Source organism: Homarus americanus, unplaced genomic scaffold (assembly GCF_018991925.1).
Source record: "Homarus americanus isolate GMGI-L3 unplaced genomic scaffold, GMGI_Hamer_2.0 scaffold3452, whole genome shotgun sequence".
Taxonomy (NCBI): Eukaryota; Metazoa; Arthropoda; class Malacostraca; order Decapoda; family Nephropidae; genus Homarus; species Homarus americanus.
The window spans coordinates 810,001-823,378 of record NW_024729998.1 but is presented as its reverse complement, the minus strand read 5'-3'; the positions used below and the strand labels follow the sequence as shown (position 1 = coordinate 823,378).

Genomic DNA, 13,378 nt, shown 5'->3' with positions numbered 1-13,378 from the left:
GTCTTCACGAATTTGATAGTTCTTGTAAAGTGTCACTGAGAGTTTGATAGAGAACATAATGTATTAATGTGACAATGACCTCACTTTGGTAGGTTAAACCAGTATTTTTCAGTGGAGTTTGGTGCAGGGAGAGACTAAAGTCCTTTATCTTCTGTCTGTGCACTGAGAAATCGGTCCTGTATTACTAAAATAATTAGTAGGTTAATTTATTTTATCGTAAAATAAACAGGACATATATCATAGTTGCTGCTTCAGCCGTGTACTAAAAGTATCAGTCGGGGGGGGGACGACGTTGTCTCTTCAGAGTGAGAGACACTGGTAGTCACGGTGCTCACAGAATGATGGTCATCGCCGGGTCTCTTATGTTCTCTCTATCTTCACCCCGTCTTCTCCGAGCCACATCTTTCCCTTCTCCTTCTCTTGCTCACTCCGTCGCGTGTCTGGGCCGGCGGAAACAGGTGAGTGATGAGCTGGCATTGAGGCAGGAGGCGGCACCGTAAGACTAACAGCCTGGCGAGCGGGTACAGTCAGCTGCTCGCTCCCACCACCACGCTCTCTATACTCAATTTTCCTTTATATCTAAAGAGAGTGGGAGTAAGGCAAGTCTTACTAAAGCGCAACAATTTGCTGTTACAATATTTAGTCTACACTGCAAATGAAAGCCTCCCCCCCCAAAAAAAAAAGAAAAAAAAGAAGAAGAAATATTCGCCTTTGCTGCTCTGTAGATACTGAGATAAATTATCCGTGGATGTATTGAAAATCACTACCACACCTGTTTCACCTGCACCTGGGATAATTAGGCAAAAATGAACAATATCCTGGGTGAAGAAAGTGAAGACTGGTGGTGAGAATTATTGTGTTATGCAGAAGTGTTGCCTTTGGTTCTAAAGGTATAATTTATTTAAGAGAGAGAAGCATGTTAGAGAGCGCCAGTGGTGTGCAAACCATAATAAATGAGGGAAAAAGGTGAACCTACTGTACCATGGAGAGAGTGAAGCAGTGAGAAACTGTACCGAGCGATCCGACAGACAGCACGTGAACCTTCAAAGGTTTTATATATATATATATATATATATATATATATATATATATATATATATATATATATATATATATATATATATATATATATATATATATATATATATATATATATATACATATATATATATACATACATACATACACACACACTTTTCAACTTGTTGGGCACATTCTGGTTCAGCTTCAACTTCCTCATTGTAAAAGTGATAGCAGGGGAAAATTTTCATGAAAATATACAAATTGTTCCATAAATTATGAGACATCCCAGTTTATTGTAAATGTTAGCGTGATGTACCAGTTGAATAAATTACATAATATTTTATATATAAATATATTTTTTCATTCAATTTATTAGTAAAAGTGTTTGATTATTCTCTTTATTTTATGTAATTACTTTCTTACTTTTTATGACTCCTTAATTATATTTTTTCCTTTTCTCTGATAATAATAATAATAGTAATAATGATAATGATAATAATAATAATAATAATAATAATAATAACAATAATAATAATAATAATAATAATAATAATAACCACTACAAACATAACAAGTAATAAGTTACTCACTGTAAGACGGAATAACTCACACCTTGGGCAGCAAACCGTGAATGTTGGAGGATTTTTTCAGCACCGTTTTTATGCGTAATGTAAGCTTGTGGTGCGTGTGTGTGCGTGGGTGAGTGTGTGTGCGTGGGTGAGTGTGTGTGCGTGGGTGAGTGTGTGAACTGAAGGTATTTGCATTTGAATAGCAGCGGAGAAAATTCATTAAGTGTTAAAATGCATTTCATTAAAATTGTTTTGGTGGCCATCTTCGCTCACTCCTGTCGTATTTATTCTTTAGTTGATTCCCGTGAGAAATTTCCCTACCAGCACTGTGAGACAAAACACCAACGAGATTTAATCGGTTTTCCTGTATTGTATTGAGCGTGTGAGTGGGTGTTTGAGGCCCCTATGTTAATCCCTACGAGGACGCCATCACTGAGGAAACCACTGGTCTGTCTCTCTCTCTCTCTCTCTCTCTCTCTCTCTCTCTCTCATGGCGAATATTATGACACGTCTCTAGGGATACGTGAGATATGGCGCTGCCACCTTGAGCCACCTTCCCATACTGTTACCCTCATCCAGTCCTCCTGAGTTAGTCGGCTTGAGGAAACTCAGAGATGAAAATAGAAAACTGCCCGTCCTTCATCAATTGCGAGATAAACTTCACACACACACACACACACACACACACACACACACACACACACACACACACACACACACACACACACACACACACACACGCGCGCGCACACACACACTAGAAGCCTTAAGACGCCCTGGGAAATACAGGTCTCTGAGGATATTTTCAGAGTGTGGGTAAGAAAACTAATTAACTTTTCTCATTATCCCTCCGACCAAACTCCGGCAGACGTGATCAGGCCGTGTCAAGAGGAATGCTCTGGCGTCCATTTTAACTAGACGCGACGTATCTGGCCATGAAAGTCTCATCCCCGGTGACCACAGTACGTACTGCAAAGGCTTGATTACATCTGAGAGAGAGAGAGAGAGAGCATACCCATGTCACAGCAGCACAAGTTAAATACGTCGAGTAACTTTCATGATGTCCATTTTAATAAGCCTTTCGTTTTGTTTGTCAGGTCAGTCAGGTAGAAGTGTGGTTAATAGTCCTTCCTCCTCCACCAAAAACATAACACACAGCCTTCCTAATACTTTGGTACTTCCTTTAGCGGCTTCAGTGGCAAAGTAAATATATACGGGAGAGGAATTTTTTTTTTTTTTAATTTGTAGTATGTATGGATGCATGTTTACGTGTATGTGTAAGTTTATGAGTGAGTTCTTTATGTGTGTGTGTATGTGTGTTAACTCGTAATTGTCATAAAGTTCAACTAATATGATGGTTACACGAAACCATACAAGGTATTAAGTGGATCAAGTGACACGTCGTCGTGAAGTTACTACCAACTAAGTGTTGTTACTCTGTGGGACGATGCGCTGCCCTTAACAAGTGTGTATTTCAAACATTTTCGTCGAACAGTCAAACGACAAAGTTAGTTTTTTTAATCCAATTAACCATGCAGAGAGCGAGCGTTGCATGAAAATATTTGAAGCACAGAAATTGCGATATTGAAGTCATTGATGTATGTACAGTATGCAGACCCGAAAAAAAAAACATTGTAAATGATGTGGAGACATTTTGACTCCTATCAGTGAACATTTCCTTAGATGAACTTGCTTAATATACTGCCGCATATATTCATCAAACATATATCTGTACACTAATTATGAAAAAAAAAGATGGAAAAAGATATCACATTTACCAAGAGTTTAAGACATTTTACATTCGGGTGATGAAGGTGGTAATGTTGAAGGATAATATGATGAGAAAACTCAGATAAGTTAGAAGAGTTACGGATTTAAGATGATGATTGTGTGGCGGAAAATTTGAAGAGGAAGGAAGGCAGGAGGAAGAAGAAACCAACCGAGAAAAGGAAGCCTTTTAGAAATTGTCCTTCCCTGTGTGCGTTAAGAACCTCAACTAACATAAATGTCATTGTAAATAATAATAAAACTATGGTAATTGTTGTTAAAGTTTTCTTGTAATGGATAGCGTAAATAACTGAATGAAAGGAATAGGTCAATGTCATAGTTATAAAAATATTTCTTCTTATATACTTAAATTTACTATGGGCCAGAAGTCACCAATGGAAGTTTATCCTCACTGAGCGGATCCATACGTCCGTCCAGCCGCTCATTGATCACCGCACACCCGCTTAACGTATATACTTTTAACGTGCAGTAACACACCATGTACTGTATACTAACAGACTCCACTGAAGTATATTGCTCCGGTGTATTGCACCAGTATATTGCTCTCCTCAAACTACGTCAGTCCAGCTAACTTTAATCGTTTATCTTTACAAAGTTATTCGGATTCCACCATCTTACATAGGTTATCCTGATCCAGTCACACCGGTCCAGTTATCTTGTTTATAATCTTTCCTTCAAGAAAGACTGCGTTTAAGCTGCTTTTGTTGAACTGACCTGAGTCTCCTCCTTTGATATTACTCACACACACTCACACACACACACACACACACACACACACACACACACACACACACACACACACACACACACACACACACACACACACACACACACACCACCTTGTCTCTCCTTTCATGGAAGAGTCATCCTAGTCCACTTATCAGACTCGAGCTGTAGGGTTAACGTCTAAGTTAAAAGGAGGATCTTCAAAGAAGGTTTTAAGCGGTGGGTCGTCTTATCACGGTGGACGCGTGGGGGTATATCGGCTTCTGTAAGTGTGGGTTTTCGAAGCTTGTGAGTCTGGATATGTGGATGTGTGGATGTGTTAATCTATATCTGCTGTATATGGATGAACTCTGCGTGATTTATTATGAAAACATCAGTAAGTGTAGAAGGCTGGATAACGTTCGCCTGGCGTAGCTTTCATAGGTATGTCCTCACGGGGTTATTAGAAACACGTTAAGCGCTGTTGGTTGGTTGTGTCAGCGCAGAGTTTTGTGTTAGTGATCCCTGTGAACGTTTTTCCTTATGGACTGAGTGACTCATTCTTCAGCACCATGAATAACGCAGTCAATGATCACGTCTTAAGCTCTAATGTTTCTCCTATAATTCCAAGTCCTCAGAGTGTCTGCCTCCGGACTCTTCCTCGTGAAAAATAATCATTGGTTGAGTTCCGTGTACCATCCAGGAGAGATTATGTCTCGATATTATCCTCTTGTTTCAGTTTGTGATCTCGAACTTTGACCCCAAAACTTTTCTCATCAGCACACTCACCTGCAAACCATCTCACTCTTTCCCACCAGAGTTGGCAAAACACCAAAATGATGCGAGTCTCACTGATTAATCGTTTTGTTATCTTTTAATGTACCTGTTGGTAAAAGGTTTCTGTAATGGATGCCATATAACTAATTGATTCTGGCGAGACGGGAGAAAGAATCCTCTAGAGATGATTGTCAGGCTCACCGACTATTGTTTTCTTTATTTCTTAGTTATTTTGGAATTCTATCAAGGTTGAATTTTCCTCACAATTAAAATCTCGTCTAGTGCTCCATGACTCAGCAGGCTACTAGGCTACGAGTCTGGAAAGTTTTGTAAAAAGGTTTATTGTGCTGCAGTGTGAGCTGACCGGCCCACCAACCTTGACAACGCCCTGACCTAACCCAACCCTTTTAGCCTTGACTTACCACCACACACATGTTGTGGAAAAAATATACAAATAATGTTAGTATTCTTTTTTGTTGTCTACACCTGCATGACGGTTGAAGGAATTTTGTTTTATGAACTACAGTACCTGTTAATCTGACTTATTTAACACAAGGATGCTAAACTCTGTTATACTGACAATTATCTCCATGAAAATTCCTCAACAACATTAAGTGTTCCTCATGTGTTCACCTGTCTGATTTCCACTGGTATTCTGCCATAACAGACGTTAGATGGCAGAGTTCGGAGCCGCTACTACTAGGCATAAGGGCTAAGAGGGAGGGAAGTGGAGGGGCTGAGAGAGGGGGAGGCTGAGAAGCTGGGAGAGAGGGAAGAAGGTAGAGGAGTTGGAGGGAGGTACAGAGGGTGGGAGAAGGAAGGAAGACTGATAAACAGGGACGGTGGGAGGGAGGGAGGGAGACCTCAGAGAACATTTCATAATATAAATGAAGACTAATTGCAGGTTAATTGTCGTTACTCAGACGGACAATCATGATGAAAGGATATGAATGAGGCAATTATATGAATATGAGCTAATTACGTAGTTAAGTGACAGCTCGAATACTTCCAAGGAGGAGAAACCTTTCCCTGAGAAGCGAGAAAATGACCCTCATGCAGGATATATATATTAGGGCCTTTTCTCCTCTTCTTTGTATATTTATATGAGAAAATTGGGCACTGAACATAACATAGATTAATATATCAGAAAAAAAAAGAGTTTGCGGGATATTATGGAAATTCGTTCGTATTTGTGTATGTGTGGTCGGCGTCCGTGGACTCTGGGATAATACGTATAAATCATGGAAGGCGTAGTTAGATATTCCTTAATCCTGCTTAAGTTACTTTATCGCTCAAGAGCTCGTATTAGATTGATAATAAATATAAGCTTATTATATTAACCTAAGCAAGGTGTGTTCAGGGATGTATAAAGTGTTCGACTTTAAGTGAGGGAAACATTGGCATCTATTTATACATTCATAGACAAGAAGACACACGAGTGGAGAGAGACAGCTTGAGGTAGTTTGTTGTAGCCGGTGATACAGGCGCCAACAGCCTCAAATCCACGAAGCCCGACAAATGATAATAGAGTGTTCGTTCATGAAGGTCGTATTCTCGTGCATTCGGATGTCTGGCAAATGCTTAAGACATAAATTTGTGGGAGATTTAGTGTGAGCCGTATTTCAGCTGCGCTAGTAAGAAGGCTGCGGTAGGTGCCTCGACGCAGACAAATTGTTAAATATCTTGTTGAGGTAGTTGAATGTGGGTGCGCCAAGTCCGTAGACTAGCTAGTGATAGATTCAGAACTGTTACACTGTGTACGAGGTCGTTGTTTATCACCTAAAGTAAAGTCAGTCAACTCAAATAAGAACTTTAAGATTTGTTTGAAGTGTTGAATTTATCAGCGGGACAACGTATAACTTGAGATATATTTAAACGCAAAGGAAAATATTACACTGACAAAACTACGATTGTCATTGCCTATGAAAGTCGACTGAATATACGCTGTGATTCATTTTCCTGGAGGTAAATACAACTAATTCAGGTGTAAATTCAACTTGTTAATATCATCTTCATCAAATCTTGGTCATCATTACATTAAATCAAAGACCTTTAAAAGATGCCTCAGATACAGTGATATACGTTAAAGAGTGAGACATAGATAGTTCTCTAAGTGACTCACGAGCACTCATTAAACTCAGAGTAACATTGATAAAGTGTCACCTAATACTCACCGCCCGTGGCCACACACTTGAGCGTGAGGGTCATGCCTAGCACATAGGGGCCAATGGTGGAGCTCTTCTCGTTGCCGTTGATGTCCAAGATTCGCACACTGTCTGGCGGCACTGTGGGAGAGAAAGAACCTCCATGAACACTCTCATACTATGGGAGGGAGAGGGGTGGGTTACTGTACACTATGGGAGGGAGAGGGATGGGTTACCGTACACTATGGGAGGGAGAGGGATGGGTTACCGTACACTATGGGAGGGAGAGGGATGGGTTACCGTACACTATGGGAGGGAGAGGGGTGGGTTACCGTACATCCTCAAACAGATTGCCAGGAAACTAACACTACTTTTACATTACCAAAGAATAATAATGCATGGTCACGTGTCTCATCATATGGACCACCAAATTATATCGTCAATAAGTAAAGGTTTTTTTGTGTCTAACCTTAACGGCACTAATTACTCCACTAATTACTCCACCCTCACAGGTTAATCACTCAATGTGTTAAACTTGCAAGGAATATAACCACACCCTTCCGTGTTTAGTACTTAATTTATATAGTTTCTCTCTCTCTTTCTTGATTATGAGAGAGAGAGAGAGAGACCATATTAAACTATTCATTTATTAATTCCATCATTATCTTCATTTCCCCCTTCCCTTCGTTTCATATGATAGCCCCTTGTTAATAATTGTCTATGTATCCTCTGTATGATGTAGGTAAATCCACGTATCTTCTTTTCTCTAAATATCAACGAAACATCTTGTAAACACGTCAGCTAAAAGTCGACGACAAGTTGGTGTATATTTTTCTCCGCTTTTTAAGTTGCGAATCAAGATCATGGTCAGGGCTGCCAAGGTCAAGTGTCGCTTCAAAAGGTCGTGGAAACATACACACCCACACACACACACACACACACACACACCCACACACACGTCTTTGAGATTTCCCAGAGAAGAGATTTTTGCCTTGAGTATGTTGTGTCCTTTTATGGTTGGTTAGCATTACCGCTGCGTCAAAAGAATGATTTGTGTATCGTTTATTAGACGTCTTCTATTTCTTCTTCTTCTTCTTTTGTTGCTGTTGTTGTTCATTGTTGTAGTTGTTCGTGTTTCTTTTTTCTTGTTTCTGCTTCTTCTTTCTCTCCTTTTGATTCTTTATGGGTTTTTTTCTTTTACTTTGTGTTGTTCTCTTCTTTCTACATCTTCTTTTTTTGCTTTATTGTCATTTTTATATTTTTCTTTTCTCTCGTACGTTCCCCTCACCTTCCACAGCATCTCTGGAGTATAGCGCGCGCCTCATCTGTTCTGTACACAACTGTCTCTCGGTATTGTTTCTTACGATAGTGTTTCTTGTTCCTCATTTGCATACAACACCAACAACGTCGAATATTTCTGTCTTAGTGAGGTTTTTCCCTCTTAGCTGCCACTCAAGTTATTGGTGGGAGGAACTAGCCGTGTCTGAGTACTGTACTGTATTAACCGACTACCCGAAGGATCGTTCTCTGACTAAAGTGTCCACCAGGCCGTCGGTTTTCTCGTTAAAATTCATCATTCATTCCCCCGCCTCACGTTGGGGACCTCAATAAAAGCATTCGCCTCAGTTAATGTCGTCTAACTATTTTTACCGTGCCAGCTCCGTCTTTGCCGTCCTAGTTATACTACTGTGAGATGTACGTGTCGTCTCTTCGATGATGGTTTGTGCAGTTTTCATTTTTTTAGTCCGTTTTGTGGTATTACATTCATCGTCAGTAATTTGACATTCGCTTTCTTTCTCAATTCTTTCTCATCAAGAGTCTTCTTTCATTCCAAGCCCGTGATGGCTTTAGTCAAGAAGGCACTAATGAAGTTTCTCGGCTTAAAGTCCTTGCTGTCAGGGTCTGTATTCAAAAGCACCGCTCAAGGCTTCTCATTCACTTAGAGCTCGCTCACTAGGCCGGTGATGGTGAGTGCGGTCTGGAGGGCTACACCCAGGGACACACACAGCTGTAAAAACCTCTAACAGTGTGATTAAGTGTTGTATTACAGGGCTTTAAGTTAGCTTAGAGCAGTGTCTTATCTCTCTACATAAAGACCACCTTAGTTACGAGTATAAGAGATTCCTTCAGTCACTAATTTATTGGCATGTCTGTCAAAACCCTCTACATAAACTCCTATCAAATAATGGATTTCTATCTACCCGTTTCATTAAGCCCAAAATCAACTTATTGGAAATTCTTTGAAGATTTCCTTTGCATAAAACCCACCCATTTATGGAGATCCTTTCACCCATAACACAGTCCCATCTCAGTCGTAGGGATGCCTCCAGCCCTCTATATAAACCCCGAAGTAAGCCAACCTTCCATAACCCATTACTCATATACTTTTTAGTGAGAGAGAGAGAGAAATGCGTCCATCACGGTGATCCCTTCTGTTAATACCTGGATGGTGGGAGCTGCTGGACTCTTCGTGGGCCGCCAGTGAAGGGCAGTGACACAGCGAATATTGCACCACCATTCATCAGACAAAGTAGCCGTGTGGAGCTCAATGGCCGGATGAGATGGCCGCTCTTGACGGGGTGGGAGAATCTATGAGCCGGACTCACGGTATTCTTAACGCCAGGAAAAATGGTGGCCGTCCTTTGTCATCCGGAGATTAAAATAGAGAAGGAATTTCCAGTAGCTCCTCCGGGTATATCCTCCTCCTCACAGCCTGGCCCGGGATGCACCGGTGCCTTGTTGCCTCAGGTCATCGTCTTGGAATATCACTGATCATTAAACTTTGAGAATTAAAATAAAATATATATATCCCATATGCTGCTCGTTAAACCCCTGTAATCAAAGTAATCATACATTCTGATCGTTGAACTTTTCGGAATATAAGAATTATATCATTAAACGTATTTTATTTGAAAGCCTAAAAAAATATCCAGTGGCTAGGATACCATAATCTCAAGGACACCAAATCTATCACCAGCAAGTCTACGGACTTGGCGCACCCTCATTCAACTACTACAAATTACATTCGGTGACTTACAATACATTACTAGAATTTTGTCAACAAATCAATCTGTGACAACTCGATTATCTATAAGTTTTACGATATTACTAAACTTAATTCTTCGAGTTTTGTAGCCTAAAGCTGCCTCAGAATTTAACCTCAAAATCTTTAAGTTCCACCAGAGAAAAAGTATCGATAAACTGGATCATGTTTCTTATGACGAGCTTGTTCATGGAAAGCTTAATTTTATCTACATATAGTGATATTATTCCTATTAATTTTATCTCTTACAAGCTATTTATTATTATTTTTTTTATTCTAATGGAAATCCAAGGAGAAGACCTGGTGTGGATGGCGAAGCTGCCCTCCGGTATACAGCGAGGAACAGGTTTTACATTAGTCACATTTATGATACTCTAGATTTTCTCTGCTCGGGACTTGGACGGGGGGTGTGCTGGTTTGTGTCACTGAGTTGGTTTTAGACTACACTTCTCTGGTCAGTTATGATACAGAGTTATTTAGGTGTTAATGATTGCTGTTATGTATGACAAAAACACGGAACAGATGCGGTAATCAACCAGATGTAAAGAAAAGAAATCGTACACTGAATCTGTGAAAGAATAACACACACACACACACACACACACACACACACACACACACACACACACACACACACACACACACACACACACACACAGCCATTACCATCGTGCTAGGTTCATCCTCTGTATCTCTCGGCTCCTCTTACCTCTTCACTATTATATGTTTATTTTTAGGCGAGACGCTGCGCCATTTTCTTCCACAGGCGAGCTTGGGGCAAACTGCAGCAAAAGAGTCTTGCCAGGATCAGCGCCTGAATCCCTCCTTTGTGCAGGCTTCTGGTAAAGTAAGCCATAATATTGCACCTCCTCTCCACCAACAATCCACCTTTCTAGTGAGAACATTTTGATCTTCTTTACCCAAAACATCAATGTGATGACCTTATACAAGAGACACTTCCGAATCGTAATTAATTCCTGAACGATTTACAGTATTCATGTTTTTTTTTATAGGTTTCTGTGTTAGCTTAAGTGAAGGATTCGGCTTTAATACGTTGCAGAAATTCCTTTGTCAACACAATATGGCGGATTACAATTATTACCCCCAATGGTTTAGGTTAGGTTAGTTTATGTTAGGTTATGTTAGGTAGAGTATTACCGTTTATGTGTGAAGGAGAGGTGAAGGCGTTTATTTACAATCAGTTGAATTATTACCCAATCACTGAAGACAACTGTCAACTGGGCTACGGCCGTAATGACTGAGGTGTTGACGACCAGTAAGTCAATCCATCAATCGTACAGTACTAGTTGTGTTCAAATTCAATTCCAAAATATATCCCTTTAAATCTCTAATAAAAAACAAAGTCCACTGTGTTACAATAGCTATATGTAGAGATATAATAAAGAAATCTAGAAAAAGCAAAACTATATTTACAATTATACACAATAAGTTAGACTACCATTAGGACCACGAGGGAGGTAATGGGTCTGGGGGTGAACTCAAGGCGCCAAGACATAGTAATTTTCTACTCTTCCAGGAACCATCTTGTGCTCCCTTAGTGTGTTTTAACCCATTTATCTCGAGTTTAGGTGATAATCTCCACACGGCTTCTCATAATAAACCCGAGAGTCGACTTATTGCCCGTACTTAAACCGGAGTTAAATTGAGCTCAGTTTACCATAGAACACCATCTTAAAAAAAAATCTAGGATTCTTTTGAAGTTATTTAAGGATATATCTATGTATGAGAGTATGTCCTCCAGCTAGTAGATCCAGCTGAGTACAAGGTGTTAGTCTTGTCTCCTAGTAAATGGCAACTTTTGATTCAGTTACAGTGAGCTTGAAAATAAAGTTTGGAGTTTTTCTTCGACTTCTTCATGTTGTAAGTTTGTCATCTTTATGTGGGAGTATTTTATCCTTGAATGTTGTTCCAACTTGAAAAAAAAAAGGTTTAAAAATCTAATGTTATTAAAACACACTGGGTTAGCGTGCTCCATGGCTGTGCGTCTTGGCTTCTTTCTGCTCCTCCGCTGTAAAAAGAGGAAGCCAGTGATCTCATGAATTTGTCACATAATATTTTAGAAAAACAAAATCTAGTGAACTGAACGCTCTTAGTGGACGGCCTTAGGGACACGGAGCCCCTCAGGACCTTTCTCAGAAGCCAAGAAATCTGATTCTTAAGTTTTGTCTCTCACGACAGCCGAGAGCAGACTAAAACAACCTAACAGTTACTTTAATTAGTAATCAAATCAACAGATGGAGCTACACTTTATGCGATAGTAGTAAGCAATAATCACTTATATATATTTCCAATGTAGTTTAATAAGTGAGGCAGATAATGGCATCCTTCCCATTGTGTCACCTTCCTGTAGACAAACTGTAGTTATTATATTTATATGACTTAAATATAGACTCTTCCCATAAGTACAACAACCTTAGGCTCCACAGTTATTACGTGTATATAAACCGAACAATACTAGTGTATAAGACCTGTTTTAATATAACTCACAAAGCAACAATGACATAACTCCATTCTCCATTATACAGTAGGTGCGTCTTTACACATTCCTGATAACCCCTTCTAGATCTTACCCACAGCTGACTCAACCATGATAAGTTTGTCGTGTCGAGGCTCACAACGCACTAACCAAGTTCTTCTTTGATGGGAGACTGTCACGTCACTTAGCGGGGAATGACGCGATCATATGTTAGCTTTACTACCTAGACTCCTGCACGAAATTACCATGATATGACCTTGAGCCCTGGCCAGGTCACGGAAGGGGGGGGGGGGCTCGTAACCTGTGAGATGTCTCCACCCCACTATGCTACCCCCCCACCCCCCCTCTCTAGATAGCACATCATTCACTATCTTTTTGAATATCTAATTTCTCAGACCATTACCTCCAACATTACCTCGATATTCGTGCGTTATAATTCCCTGCGTCTCGTAGTTACCACTTTATTTCCCTGTCTTTATTTTCTCACTTTATCCTTTATTTGCATTTGTTTTTTTCTATTTTATCTTCGTTCTCTTTTGGGTGGTAAAGTGGTGGTGTCTCTTCTCTCAGCCATGTGTCTCTTGATGACAGTGTCATATAGTTCATGCTAGTGAGAGAGATAAATGATCTCCAGGATGTGAGAAACACCTCGTTGTGTCTTTTAGCCCTTCTCTCTCTCTCTCTCTCTCTCTCTCTCTCTCTCTCTCTCTCTCTCTCTCTCTCTCTCTCTCTCTCTCTCTCTCTCTCTCTCTCTCTCTCTCTCTCTCTCTCTCTCTCATGTACAGTATTATATTTTGTCATATTTTTGTAGCCTATTTCTCTTTGTGCTTCA

The 13,378-nt window shown here is 40.0% G+C and overlaps 1 protein-coding gene across 3 annotated transcripts in view; it reads right to left on the bottom strand.

Moving 5' to 3' along the window:
* LOC121866871 (hemicentin-1-like) overlaps window positions 1-13,378 on the bottom strand; it is a 198,011-nt gene that overhangs the window by 82,037 nt on the left and 102,596 nt on the right. For all 3 annotated transcript variants that reach the window (XM_042366608.1, XM_042366609.1, XM_042366610.1), the window contains exon 3: window positions 7,037-7,147. In XM_042366608.1, the coding sequence (XP_042222542.1) occupies window positions 7,037-7,147 (111 nt within the window). The remainder of the gene's footprint in view (window positions 1-7,036; window positions 7,148-13,378) is intronic.